This window comes from Sardina pilchardus, chromosome 2 (assembly GCF_963854185.1).
Source record: "Sardina pilchardus chromosome 2, fSarPil1.1, whole genome shotgun sequence".
NCBI lineage: Eukaryota > Metazoa > Chordata > Actinopteri > Clupeiformes > Clupeidae > Sardina > Sardina pilchardus.
The window spans coordinates 10,763,159-10,778,560 of NC_084995.1; the positions used below are offsets into that span (position 1 = coordinate 10,763,159).

A 15,402-nucleotide genomic window follows, 5' to 3' on the forward strand; every position below is an offset into this window, starting at 1 on the left:
AGGAAAATAGGAATGTGTGTCACACCATCCATTACGCATAAGGCCTGGGAGTCTGCTTGTACTGTGTGTGTGTGTGTGTGTGTGTGTGTGTGTGTGTGTGTGTGATAATGTGTCAAATAGTTGAAAGGCTTGCATTACCTGTTGCAATATGCCCATCGTAAACCAACGGATTGCCCCATGTTTTTGATGTTTCAGCAGGCATGCACACACATTGTTCTTTGAGGTTTAGAGGTTCTATGCTTAATCCTTATATATTTAAAATGTTCCATGTTTGAGGTAGTGTTATAGTGTTGTATGCTATCTGGTCACTGTAAAATATATTTTTCTTGTAAATTAAGGTTTTAAATGCAGTTGTTTACTTCATTAGTGGTGTTCCACAGCAGTGCTAACCGTCAAGCGTCGTGCTGGAGAAGTGGTTGTCAAGTGGTTCCTGTGTTTTTGTTGATTTGGAAATGGGCTTGAATGGGAGTGACTCCACACGGACCTGCTGAACAAAAGCCCTCCCAGATTTATTTGGGTTCACCCGAGAGCGGGCGAACATGTCCTCCTCTGTGCCAGATGAAGAGTGGTGAGAATGATGGACTGAGGTGTGCTGCGGGGCTGACTCACAGTGAGTGCTGATGCCTGGCCCAGATCCAGATCCAGCCACAGAAACTCCCGTTGTGCTGGCCCAAGGGGATACTACGCTGACCGCGTCCTCCGTGGGTCTGTTGAAGCTGTCCACGCATGGCAGCAATAACAGTGGCCATTACCAATGACCAATCACCTCTCCCAGGGGACCGCCTCACTATCTCACAGGGAGAACACCAGCCAAAGTCATTATTGGGTGTAAACATCACATGAATACAAACACGCATGCACAGAGTGGCATCACATGGGCAAACTAACACCAACAAACACAGCAAACAAACAAACAAACAAACAAAGTCAGGGAGACTCCGTGGTGAAAGGAACGCTGCAGATGACGAATTATCTGTTGTACCGGTGCATGACCATGCTAATCATTTCTCACTGTTCCACAAACTCCTGTTGTATAGAATGCAAAGCCACGTTTACACCTACATAGTGTCAATACAGGCAGCTCTCACAGTTGTAGAATATACTGGTGGTAAATACGGCGAGACCTTGGAAGCTGCCAGAGTTAATGCACTCTGTAGTTACTACTGGCATTGTATTTAGTTAAAGCCCAGTCACTCTGAAGCTTCTCAATGCCAGAGCGCTCCCTGACAAATCATTAAGGACGAGGGAGGAAGTGGGCGAGTGTTAAGCGTGCTATTTGTTTTTTGTTTGTGCCCTTGAGCAAGAAGGCATGTAGGGCAAATAGCAGCCACTAAAAGCAGTAAAACTCAGCGCTGACAGCATCAACAACAAGAAGCTCTCCCAGCGTAGCCTGCAAGTAGAACAACACAGCAAATGGTATTGACCCAACATGGACAACAGGACCGCCAACTCAATGCTACAGTTTGCTTTCACAGCCATTATGTAACACGGGCAATAGATTCATTAGGGTGATGCTGCATCAAATTGGGGGTGGGGAAGGGGGCTGGGAGATGAAGCGTGTGTGTGTGTGTGCGTGTGTGTGTGTGTGTGTGTGTGTGAGCGGATGAAATTAAAGGGACTTAAAACCTGCCAAAGGCCTGGTTGGCACTTTCTTCAGGACTGCAGTGTGATTTGTATTGAGCTGCCCTGGAGAGGGGCACTGGCAGAGGGAGTCGTGGGAGTTAGATCACTCTCTGGCTCTGCTGGTCTGTTACTTTGCATTCGTCCGGCACCCCGGCTGCGACTGGCCCGCGACTGGCCCGCCATCTCACCTGTGTGCTCGCCTCGGCCAATCAGAAGTTGAGCTTCCGTCGTCTCATCAGCTGGATGGAAGAGTCTGGGCCGGAGGCCAAAGTTCAAGCATCCGTTTTCAATTTCCGATCCGGTGGGGCCGGGGCGGCGGTGGCGGTGGTGCGGTTGCGTAAGCGCTGGGTCCTGCCTGCCAAGCGCCGTGCCAGCCTCTTTACCACAATCTTGCTAATACAGCCAGAGCATGCCACTCTCATTTGTCACCGTAGAAACCTGATAGCACCACAAGGCAATACAGCGAAGCGAAGTGCACACACACACACACACACACACACACGCGTATACACGCGCGCGCGCGCACACACACACAGCTTGAGTGGAACAGCCACAGCATTTGATCAATCAGACATGTCAGTCGACAGCTGTGATGATAGACAGGCTATTGAAGGCGGTGGCAGATCCTTTCTTTTGTGAGTACAATGATGCAATGCAAATATTAATGGAAGATCTTAAACTACACTACAAGCATCTCCCTCAACACACACACACACACCAACCCACTTCCCCTATCGCAGGGCAAAGCACACCGTGGAAATGAAAGCGACTGAGTCAGTGCAAGGCCAAAGCATTGTCCTCCATTACGTTAGCCTGCGATAAGGATGACGAGCAGACGGTTTAGCATTTCCCAGATCGTAGATGAGGTGTTTAAAGAATGGGCTGACACCGGATAGCGGGTGACATTTAATCTTGGCAAAAGGACTTCCTGCCCGGAGTCGCCAGTGGAGAGGATGGAGGACCTGACGTTACCTCCACCTAACCCCACCAGGTCAGGACTGGCCTCCCTTCGCCACTCGCCAGCGTATTTCCAATATTAAAATCACACTCCTCCCTTCCGTGCCCCTGAAGCAGTGGGCTCACCAGCTTATTTGTGTTTTGGGTATGCACCATGTCCATGGAGCTAAAGGGCTGTGAAGAGAGAAAAATGCTGAATCACCCACCACATCTTGAATATCATTCACCACCATCACCATCGTCAATGCACTCCCGTCTATTTCACAACAATAGCAGCCGACTGTGAACGTTAGCGGAGGACTTCACGCCTGCCACGGCTTGGGCAGAGGACAAAGGAACTGAAACGAGCTGCCTGTAAGCCCACGAAGCGATGAGTGAACCACTTATCCAGACCTTCGTCATCAGCAGGCATCTATAGAGAACGGCTGAAACACCGGCAACATCCGATTCCAATACATACAGTATATTCTTGAGCACCTCGTGGCGAAATAGCCACTGAAGTGTAATCAGCTAAATGATCAGCAGCATTAACAGTGAGAGGCCAGGCTCAGAAATCAGCCACCTCTCTCCAAGGTCTTTAAAAATAGACATTGTAATTACATTTCAGAGGAGAATTAAAAATAAATGATTTCTGCCTTATTAATGGGCTGTTAGACACTCTGTGTGACTGGTCTATATTTAAGCGGCAGCTGCGAACGTCTCCATGCAATGTTTCTTCAACAAATTCCGAAATCTCTCTTCCCCCTGCCCCCCCCCCCCCCCCGCCCCCATCCTCCCCCCAGCTCTTTCTTCTGTGCTTGTTCTCCTCAGCTCCTGTGATGTGTGACAGGCCTCTCTCAGAGCCGACAGCCGCCGCCACCCAGAACCAACCCCTGCCTGCCGTCAGCGTCAACACAACACGGCAGCCCTACAGAGCCCCACCTGACAGCACAGGGAGAGAGAGAGAGAGATGAGAGACGGGGCAGAGAGTGAGTGAGTGTGAGTGAGTGTGTGTGTGTGTATGTGTGTGTGTGTTTGTTTGTGTGTGTGTGTGTGTGTGTGTGTGTGTGTGACAAAGAGAGAGAGAGTGAGTGAGTGAGTGAGTGAGTGAGTGTTTGTGTGAGTGTGTGTGTGTGTGTGTGTGTGAGAGAGAGAGAGAGAGAGAGAGGGAGAGATGCTTTGAATTGTATTTCGTTGTACTTAGAGATGTTTTATTTTTTTGCAGAGGAAACAAAGACAGTAGAATATTCCTGCATTTAGACAAGAGGGAAGTGTGCCATGACAAAGTAAACAGGAGCAGTCACTCGGAGGTACATTATTGAAGCAAAAAAAGAAAAAAAAAACTACTGCGCCATCATCCATCAAACTGCTGCCTTTAGTCTGCTTCTGTTTTTGTCTGGAACCTGAAGCACCGGTAGGTGAGTCTGTCTCAGAACGATCATATCAAAATATCAGTTCAAGACTCTTCAGATTCATAACATTCTTAGAGGGAAAATCCTGAGAGTGTTGTTCCTGCAAATGTCTTTGAATACTGTAACCCATCAGTCCACCAGAAGCCGTAACTGTGAGCAACCTGTAAGTTGTCAACTAAGTTCTCCTCATCCCAGCTAGCCCCCTGATCAAATCTTAACCCTAACGCTCATCTAAAGCCTACCTTACACTGACAGACTTTGACCAGATTTGGGAAAGATTGTAGTCTTTTGAGTAAATCTTGAATGAGGGGCATTAGTTAAAAGACTACAATCTTTCAAGAATCTTTCCCGAATCTTGTCCGAAGTCTGTCAGGGTAAGGTAGGCTTACGGCCCAACACACAGTGGTTCATAAGGCACAACAGGCTGTCAGGTTAGAGCGGGACCGGTCACCTGAGGGGGCATGGCTTGTAATGTCCACTGCTTTATAAAATCTGTGCGTGGGTCTGGATGTCCTGAGTATCCCATCCGCTGCATCTACAGGTCTATGTTGGTGAGGAAGTCCTCCGACTCAGTGTCCTCCAAGCGGACCGCGTCTGTGGGCGGGGCCTCGGCCTCCAGCCGCACCCTCTGCTCCAGGGCGGCGTCCTCTTCGCTGAGCTCCGCCCCTTTGGTGAGCACGTACAGGAAGTAGTGGAAGCCCTCGCCGTAGGTCTGGTGCTGGACGGACCAGCCGTACTCGGCCCGTGCGTACAGACGCTTCCGGAAGTGAGGCTGGGCGAACGTCACCGAGACGAAGCGCCCGCCGGGCTTTAGGACGCGACTGACCTGTGAGTGAGAAAAAGAGAGAGAAAAAAGAGAGAGAAAAAAGAGAGAAAAAAGAGACAGCGTTGATCACCACTCCAGATGCCTCAAGGCAGAGCAGAAAGTGGAGCATACACTGTAACTAACCTCATAGGCATGTGTGACTGCTGTGTGCTGCAAAATCACCAACTAACCAATGATAGTATCCCAGTATTTGTTTTGTTTTTTATTAAACTGATTCAAAATGATTAAATATGTTTTGAAAACCCAAAATGACACATGACCCACAATTCACCAGAGGGGCCAAACCAGGCCTCAACTTTCTCCACAGCTCGCTAACGTGCTAACGCTAACGTTCACTGCTGTTGCCTGCATGCTAACGTGGGCCATACATGTGAGATCGCATGTGCGGTGGGGATTTGTTTTTTTCCTACAGCGCGCTGCAGCACAGGAGAGTGGAGCGGAGAGCTGCGCTGTGGGTCTCTAGGATGCCGTGATCAGGCTCGCACGTGCCCAACAAGAAGCGCCATGGAGAAAGAGAGAGGGAGAGAGAGAGAGGGAGAGAGAGAGAGAGAGAGAGAGAGAGAGAGAGAGAGAGAGAGAGAGAGAACTTGGTCTGGGAATAGTTAGCGGGATATTTGATGGTGCATATGAACCGTAAGAGTGGGGGAACCGAGGAGCGAAGGAGATGAATGGATGGAAAGAAGAGAGAGAGAAAGTGTGCCAGTTGGACGCAGTGGCAGAGACAGTAGGAAAGAGAGAAAGAGATAGGATGGTGTAATGTAATGCCTCACCATGCCAGGTCTGTGCAGAGCAGAGGAGAGGAGAGAAGCTAGCAGGAGTCACGTGCAACCATCTCACATGATTCATCTCCACACACACACACACTCACACACATACACTCTCTCTCTCTCTCTCTCTCTCTCACACACACACACACACACACACACACACACACACACACACCAAGCAAGCAAGCAGGAAAGACATAAATTATTCACATCCCATGGTGACAACAGAATCAGAGAGTGAGCAGGAAAAAAGCGAGACAGTGAGAGAGAGAGAGAGAAAAGTGAGAGAGAGATAGTGAAGAAGAGGGAAGGAGAGAAATAGAAAGAAAAAGAAAAGAGAGAGAGTCACAGCTCCATGGCTTGAGCCATCCTTCGTGCTGCCACTTCCCAGTGTAAAAGTGAACCAGGAGGTGATGGAGAGCTGGGAGCAGATGAAATGGACTCAAGCGCTGGCCTCGCTGGCTTTGGGCCAGACCCGCCTGCCTGTGTGCTGTGTGCTGTGGCCTTGTGCTCGCCTGCATGCAGAGACACCTGGCCGTAGTGTGAGGAAAGTGCTCCACTTGACTAATTAGATCACCTGGAATAAACACCTCACTGCCGAGTGCCATCGAAAGATCCCTGGCAAGCACGGTTTGAAACAGTATAACGCTGAAATGTGGAGAATTACTTAGAGAGGGAAAGAGACCGGATAGAGAGACATACTGTACACAGAGATAAAACAAACTCAACAAAATCACAACCGTTACAACTACGATCATTATCCCCCCATTTTGACATAAGATTAAAATTAAGATTAAGATTGTGCCTCTAAGACTGAGAGCAAATGGTGGTATTTCAGTGGGCCGTTTGGCCCGTGTGGATGGAGCTGGGTTCTACTACCCATCATCACAAAACTCTGCTCAGCTCAACTCATCCACCACAAAGGCCACGCTGGGAGCAGCATGTCACATTAATTGCCAGGCAACCCATGCTTTAGCAATGAAAACGTGTATGAAGTGGATATGATTGCCTAGAAATAAATATATACTACAACAACTACTACCACCAACACCAACACCACCACCACCACCACCACTACTACTACTACTACTACTACTACTACTACTACTACTACTACTACTACTACTAATTATTGTTTTTATCATTAGCATTAGGCCACATTTTGAGGCCCTAAGAGTTTCTCCATCTTTGTGAGGGCAGTGTCCTCGTAACCCCTGGAAGCCAGCTGAGCACGAGAGGGGTTATCACATGACACCACGGCCTGACCCGATTGGCTGACGGTAGCCTCTGGGGCATTGACGGCCTGGCCATATGGTTCACCTGGAGAGGGCAGGGTCACATGAGGGCACGGGGCAGCATTGGCGCTCTCCTGACCGTGGCGCTGTGCAGCGCCAACCTCTCTGCCATGTCTATCTGGTGCATTCTGCTGTTGTTGTTGTTGTTGTTGTTGCTGCTGCTGTTGCTGCTGTTGTGTTGTGTGGTGCTCTGCTCTGCTCTGCTCCCTTGCTCTGCTTCAAGCTGCAGTGCACTTCAAAGCTGCTGACAAACTCTTGCAAGTCACTCCGACTTTAGTGGGTCACGGCGGGAGGGGTTCGTGTTTGGGCACCCGAGTCACGACCGTCTTGCTGTACACACGCTCACGTGCACACAGTGACACGCATTCATGCACACACACAACCACACACACACACACACACACACACACAGACACAGACACACCCACACACACACCCACACACACACACACAATCACTCGGTCACTCACCCACATGCAGACAGACAGACACACAACCACTCACACACATACACACACACACACACTGCTCTATCGCATTGAAACAGGCCTGGCCACCTTCCCTCTGTCTGTGGTCGGGCTCCAGAAAACACACCGAGAGCCCTGAAGGCAACAGCATGTTTTATTTGGGTCATCTCTCTCTCTCTCTCTCTCTCTCTCTCTCTCTCTCTCTCATCCAGTCTTTCTTTCTCTCCCTTCATCTTCTTCCCTAGCTTTTTCCCTCTATCCACCATCCTCCTCCTCCGCCACCACCCACCTCTCTCTCTCTCTCTCTCTCTCTCTCTCTCTCTATGCAGATCAGCGCTCCATCTCGGCGAGAGCGAAACGTGAATGTGAAATCGGCTGCCTTTCTCTTCCATTTCACCTCACGCATCCCCTGCAGCGTGACATGTGGAGGCAGGAAAACGTGGGAACGTGATGGCGAGGAGAGGGAGGGAGAGAGGGAGAGAGGGAGAGAAGAGAGGGAGAGGAGAGAGAGAGAGAGAGACAGGGTGGGAGTGAGAGAGAGGAGGGAGCGAGAAAGAGGGAAGAAGAGCGAGACGAAAGATTGTAAGGGAGAAAAGGGAAAGGAGTGCAGCCCCTGTGCCAACTGGGGACTCTTTTAACGAGGCAGATCCCCTCTTGTCCCCTGCGGCCCAGGAGCAGCAGCCTGCGCTGGGATTCTGCATGCCTCCTCTTCTCCCTCCTCTCCCAACGGCTCCACCCAAACAACCGACCACCGCTCGCATGGCAGGAGATCCAACCACACACAGAATATACGGCACAACACTCCTGTACTGTACACCGTCCCCCCCCTCGTTCTCTCTCTTTGTCTCTCTCCTCTAGCTTGTTTTTGTGGGCTCTTTCACTATAGATGAGCTGTGCTGTGCCACTGCATCTTAATGGTATCAATAAAACATGGCGATTTAGGTCACATTCGACGTGCCGCGCATCCTTGCTTGTATCGCGCAGCATGAGCAAACTGTGACAGCGACATTTCGACGGTGCCGTGTAGGGCAGCCTCATAATGTGCTACTGCCACAGCCCCCCCCCCCCCCCCCCCCCGCCTCCTCCATCTCCCAGATAACGGCACGTGCCAAGCGCAGGGGGGCGGGGGATTCCAGCAGGGCAAGCAAGGTGCATCCCCTCACGGTAACCACACATAGCTTTGACCTGGAAACCAAACTAAACCAAACCGGACGGGGGGAAAAAAACAAAGCAAATGACACAAACAAAAACATGAAGCGAGACGAGACTAAACAAAGCAGCCCAAACAGAAAAGACCAAAACAAAACAGGCCTCCGCTGTGCCTCTGTCCCCGTTGGGTCTTCAGGCGCTCGCGCTGCAAAACCAGAGCAAAGTGCTGTGGGTTTTAGAGAGAGAGGGAGAGAGAATGGGAGAGGGAGGGAGAGATAGAGAGAGAATGCAAGAGAGAAAGGGAGAGAGATAGGGAGAGAGCATGCAAGAGAGAAAGGGAGAGAGATAGGGAGAGAGAGAGGCCTCTCTCCGACACAGATAAGGCTCAGGGTCCACAATGGGCCAAGGCGGAGAGAGGAGGGGTGAGGGGAGGTGGACAGGGGGAGGGATTGGAAGGTTGAGCGAGTGGACGAGTGGACGGAGGAAGAGCCGTCTATGCGGCTCTGGACGGAGGGCTCTTTGAAGCACCTCAGCCGATTACAGGGAAGGGTGGGGTAGAGCAGGCGAGAGGAGCCGCAGCATTGGCACCAGCGCCCGCACACAATGTGAATTATACATCAAAGTCACACACACACACACACACACACACACACACACACACACACACACACACCTCCCTCAGAATGTAAAGAGGGTTGAGGGTGTGATTCTGTGGGTAGGTGAGAATCCAGAGGACACGTGTGTGGGTGTCTACATTTCTATGTCAAATTGCATGCTGTAGTCCATAGGTCACCTACATCAGGTCCATTTCTAAGTAATCCTCTTCCTCTAGCATACCATCATGCCTGGACATGTCCAGGTGACCGCAGGAGGAGGGCGGGCCCAAGGGAGACTGACTTCCTGCACTAACCCTGTCATCACCACCATGACGGTGGCATGTAGCAAGAATGCACTCACGCGGAGAGCTGCCAAACGCAAACAAATATGGAACCCAAATGTTGACTGCACAAAGCCAGCCGCCACTCACTCTCCTTCCCTGGCTCTGTCCCGCTGACCACATGGGGCGCGTAGACGTGGGCTAATTAACAGGCTCCCTGTCAGTTTCAGCAAGTTGGAAACGGAGAAGGAGCAGAAGAGGCGGTTTTTTTTCCAGAAACCAAAGGATGGAACAGAGAAGCGGAAAAAAAAACTAGAGCACTGATGCTGCACGAGAAAGAGGAAGAGGAGGAAGAGGAGGAAGAGGAGGCAGTGGAAGAAAAGGAGAGAGAAAGAGAAAACCCAGCATGCAGCAGGCTCTGGGCTTCTCGAATGACTTGGCAGACAAGTTCTCCCCAGTATCACGTCTCGCACTGTCTCAGATTGGGAGTTGCCATGGTGACCAAAGTTTTAGGGAAGTTGTGCGCGTGAGCGCGAGAACTAAGCTCAATCTGGGTCAAGCCTTCCCGAATGATAACACAAAGTTTTGTTTATTAAAGGGTGAATATTCTCTCAGCATCTGCAGATGCAAACCCTGTGCTGTTAGAGGAGGGGAGTGGGGGGGATGGAAAGGCTAAATAGTTTAAGATATTTTTAGAAGGAAAGTTCCACTGCCTGATGAAACAATGTGCCCATGTGTGTGTATGTGTGTGTGTGTGTGTGTGTGTGTGACAGAGGGAGAGAGTGGTGTAATATCAGAGTAATTTTGTGCACTATTTGAGTAGCTTTGCAGCAGAAAACAGTTCAGTTACAGCATATGTCTGGATCAGGCATGTTACCTTTTAGACGGCACCTCTCTGAGTGAGTGACTGTGTGTGCGTGTGTGTGTGTGTGTGTTGGTGGGGGGGATGCCTTGCATGGCACCCTTATTTGGGTTGTTCAGGCTTCAGCTCTTTTTGTGTTCAAAGGCTGCCAGTGGAGCTGATTATTGGTGCGTGTCTAAATTCAGCAGCCGCATCCTCCCCCAGAGGACTCGTACACACACAGCACATTTTCACACACATTTGCCCCTTTTTGGAGCTTCAGAAATAACTCGTGTCTTATTTGCCTTCCTTTCTTCACTTCCCTTTTTCCTCTCCTCCGCTCTCCTCTCCTCTTCTTTCTCTCTCTTTTCTCCCAAACCGCTCCGTGGGGCTCTGACAGAATCGTCTGTTCCAATTAACAAACTCCTCACCTAACCTACAGCCAGAGTTGCTTTCAAGCCCACTGCCCACACCCAGCTCCCCCACCCCCACCCCCTAACTGCGCCACATCAAAAGTGTGTGTGTGTGTGTGTGTGTGTGTGTGTGTGTGTGTGTGTGTGTGAGAGATACTGTATATGATGCACTGATGCACAGCACGTGTCTGTGTGTGGGTGGGGATTCACGAGACCACCCTGCTCAACCACTGCACGGTCATGTATGCTTTAGCATGTACATGTGCATGTGCATGCGCATGCGTGTGTGTATTTGTGTGCGCACGTGTGTGTGTGTACATATTTCATGTTGCTATAGAGTGCATGCCACAGCTTGAAATGAAGAATATGTATGTATGTGTATCTCTGAGATATGTGTATGTGTGTGTATCTCTGAGGAATGTGTATGTGTGTGTATCTCTGAGATATGTGTATGTGTGTGTGTGTGTGTATCTCTGAGATATGTGTGTTGCCCTGATGGCATACATTTTCTGAATAGTCAGACTTGTGATACTTATCAATCCTACTGAACTCCACGTTACTTGTAATATATATACACACAAGGAGAAAAGAGTGTGTGTGAGTGTGTGCTTGCCTTTGCCTCATCAACACAAGCATGCATCTGTGTGCCGCCTCCTCTCTCATCCCCCAGCAGCAAGTAACCCACATCCTCCTCTTCCTCCTTCCACCTTCCTCCTCCTCCTCCTCCTCCTCCCAGCAGGGACTTCACGGCACGTGTGAGAAACAACCCCCCCTCCCCTCCCCTGCTCTCCCCTCCCCTCTCCTTCTCCTCCTCCTCCTCCTCCTCGCCTGCTGGAGTGGAGTCCACAGCAGCACGCTGCATCAGTCACCGGCGGCCCACTGGGGTCCTCCTCCGCCGCCCACCACCACACACCTCCGCTCCGCACGGCGCGGCGCAAAGACGGCTAACCGACAGCAGCCCGACAGCAGCGCTGCAAACTTGGGATGCGTGGCGCAGAGGCCTCCCGTCGGCACACCTCCTCCGTCTGCAGCAACACAACGCTGGGCCAACGCTTCCTCCACCGACAGCAAAGCGTGCACTTGACCTACAGAGGAGGGCTGCCCCAAATCAAATGAGCACTACAAGCCCAAAACACCAGCTGTAATGATAGTGTATCATCAGTTTACCGCCGCCCCTCCAGTCTCCAGTTTTATCCGTTGAGATAAAAGCTTCCAAAAGGTACACGGGTCAGACAGCCAACGTTAATAGGATCGTCTGTTATTACACTTTCATTGTTACTTTGCATCACTCCGGGACGGAGAGGAGAGCCCCCCAGTTTGATGGAGGGCACATTTTATGTGTTGTGTGTGTAATTCAATTCCATCCTGATAGTGTTTCAAAATCGTGTCAATGTCAGTAGCAGCTGATGAGGGCCGGGGGAGGATGGGGAGGATGGGGAGGGTGGGGGTTACCTCTCCCAGAGGAGATATGCCCCAGAGACACGCAGGCTGGGCAAGTGGGGGCATGAAGAGACTGCTGGCATGTGTTTGTGTGCACGTGCCAGGCAACAAGAGGTCTGCTGAATTACCCCAAGCATGCATGCGTGAGAAAAAGAGAGAGAAAAAAGGAAAAGAAAGAGAGAGAGAGAGAGAGAGAGAGAGAATACATGTCTGAATGCATGCGTGAGTGGGCTGGCACATGCGAGTATTTGTTTTTGTTTTGTTGAGTGGGAGAGAGAGGGTATGAGCGACTATGAACAACATATCGGGTGTGTATGTGTCAGAGGGAGAGACTCTTTTTAACCAAGTACGTAGGTAAGATTTTAGGTGCTTCTGGTGTCATTGTGATTCAGTCACAACACATGGGGAACACATGAATTGACCTCGCAGGAAAAGACAGACTGAGGGAAAGAGACGCATAGAGAGGGAAATACGGCCATACCGAGTCTAAAGAGTGGGAAAGGACACAGACAGAGAGAGAGAGAATGTGTGTGAGTGAGTACTGATGGTGTGGTTGTGTAGTAGTCGCAGTAGTACTGACGGTGTGGTTGAGTAGTAGTAGCAGCAGTACTGACGGTGTGGTTGTGTAGTAGTAGCAGTACTGACGGTGGTGTATCAGCAGCAGCAGCAGTAGAGGCAGCTATGTGGTTCAGCAGCAGCAGCAGCAGCAGCAGCAGCAGTAGTGGAGGTGGCAGCTGTGTGGTTCAGTGTTCATCGTTCAGGCAGTGGGGAAGTGGGCCAGTGTGTCTGCAAGCCTCCAGGCTGCCCAAGGGACATGTCGCCACTGCCGCTGCCACCACAGCACACACACACACACACACACACACACACACACACACACACACTCCTGGCTGCAACAGGTGGAGAGGAGTGCTGAGACAGCAGCACCTCTCTTGACACCCCCCAAAAAAGTAGGCCTGGCTTTTGTTCACACACGCTCTGGTGTTACTTTCATTGGGGAAGCTGTCAAGAGTCCACCACTACACAAAACATGAGGGGAGCCATATATAGGCCACTTGTGCTAGGACAGAGAGGGAGAGAGATATATAGAGAGAGAAGGAGTGAGAGAGAGAGGGAGAGAGAGAGGGAGAGAAGGAGAGAGAGAGAGGGGGGGGGTGCTCTCCTTTCCTCTCCTCCACTTGACTTCTCTGGGCCTGCTAGGAGGGTCCCATTGCTTTGGGACATTACTAAAAGCCTTCATCATCAGGAGGCCTGCCGGTGGGCCTGGACGAGGGCAGCACTGGAGTGAGCTGCACATGGCACTGAAATAGCCGTCCCAGCATGCACAGGACTGAGCAGAGACCCTCACTGTAGAGGAGCGCAGAGCCATTAGCCACAGCTAGAGCAGTCACTTAGCCTGATGGGAATAGATGTGTCAGTAGCGTGGGAGGGCTCTACTAAACTGCAAGGTCAAACGCTAACACAGACACACACACACACACACACTGTTTGAATATCAGACACCAGTTATATACCAATATTGGTGACCTTTGGAAGAACTGGCAGAATCCAAATGTTACTTTCCTCTTAGTGCAGAGAGAAAAGCGATACTTTTCTCTACCTGGGGAGGTGTGTGTGTGTTTGTGTGTGTGTGTGTGTGTGTGTGTGTGGTCCTAATTCCGTTGGGAGCTATCAGCGTGTGTTCGGGGAGCGTGAGCGGTCAGTGTTGAGACTCCGAGCCTCTGGCTCCAGGCTGCCAGGAGAGAGTGTGGAGATGACCCCTCAGAGCAGCGCTGTTTGGACACAGGACCTTCGGAGCGGAAAAGGGCAAAAACAAACTCTAGCTGAGATAGAGAGAGAGATAGAGAGAGAGATAGAGAAAGGATAGAGAGAGAGAGAGAGCGCGCGCATCTGCCTGCAGTCTCTGAAGGATATGGGGTCCAGTGCCTACGCACAGAGAGATCTGGAGAGGACTGAGGAGGGAAGGCCACGAGTCAAATGCGCTCTGCTGGCAGAGTGTTCTTCAAAAGCAGCTGTGGTCCGTCTGAATGGGAAAGTGACTCACTCGCTGCTGAGGTATCAGTCATCTGATGGCGCACAGGGCAAAAGTCATCACTCAAAGCATCTTACTTGGGCAACACACACACACACACACACACACACACACACAATACACACACATACTGTACACACCCGCGCACACACGGCAAAGGTTTTCAAGGCGGGGGGGAATATAGAGGAACGAGTAAAAATAACTCTTTCCACAGAATGCTGGAGGTCACCCAAGCAGAGAATGACACTACAGGAAACTTTTCTAATTTCTCAACTTTTCCCCCCTTCTTTTCCAGAGAAGTAAACATCGCATCAGCAAAGTGTGTGTGTGTGTGTGTGTGTGTGTGTGTTTGTGTGTATGTGTGTGCGTGGGGGGTGCACTTCCTATTTCTTGAAAAACAAGAAGACAACAAGTCTCAGAAGACAGGGGTTTAACACGGCTCTTAGACTCTCATGAGGAGTCAAAGGGAAGCTCAACCTCCCTTAACCCACAGATTAGCCGAGAGAGAGAGACAGAGAGAGAGAGAGAGGGAGATGTGGGCCTAAGGCAGACAGAGCTGTGCCACAACTGGGCCGGAGACGGGCAGAGTGGAGCTGCAGGAGTGTGTGTGCTCAATGGTGAGTGTCACAGCTTTAATTGAGCCACAGGGGGAAGGGCTAAACACCACACTCACAAACACAAACACACACACACACACACACACACACACACACACACACACACACACACACACACACACACACACACACACACACACACACACACACACACACACACACACACACACACACACACACACACACACACACACACACACACACACACACACACACACACACACACACACACACACACCCCTTGCTGGCAGTTAGAAGAAGCTGAGTTTGATTCTGCAGAGTGAAACGGCTCAGAGAGATATCTTCTATGGCCTGATTGAGTAAGGGCTCCCAACTTGTACAGACTGTGGTGAGGTGAGTGGAGAAATAACACTCTAAACGGCACAAACCTTTGAGTGGTCATTCTGATGAGCCAGTGGCCATGGCCATATGTACACACACACACACACACACACACACACACACACACACCTTTGATTGGTCATTCTGATGAGCCCGTGGCCATGGCCATATGTGGGGCCGGGGCCGGGACCGGGACCAGCCGCGCGGCATGTTTTCCAGCGTAGCCGCAAAGATGTAACAGGATTTACACTGTATCTAATGCTTTCCCTCTCCTGTTGAGGTAGTTTCCACATGCCTGACCAATCAGCAGCGCCGCCAACGGCAAGACCATCGGTGTCAACGACCGCTGGCTCTGTGTGAGGTGT

The 15,402-nt window shown here is 50.8% G+C and overlaps 1 protein-coding gene across 2 annotated transcripts in view; it reads right to left on the reverse strand.

Annotated features, from left to right (window-relative positions):
- Positions 1–3,747: 3,747 nt before the first annotated feature.
- ece2a (endothelin converting enzyme 2a) overlaps positions 3,748–15,402 on the reverse strand; it is a 117,630-nt gene continuing 105,975 nt past the window's right edge. For both annotated transcript variants that reach the window (XM_062553962.1, XM_062553952.1), the window contains exon 4: positions 3,748–4,797. In XM_062553962.1, the coding sequence (XP_062409946.1) occupies positions 4,507–4,797 (291 nt within the window). In that variant the 3' untranslated portion in view covers positions 3,748–4,506. The remainder of the gene's footprint in view (positions 4,798–15,402) is intronic.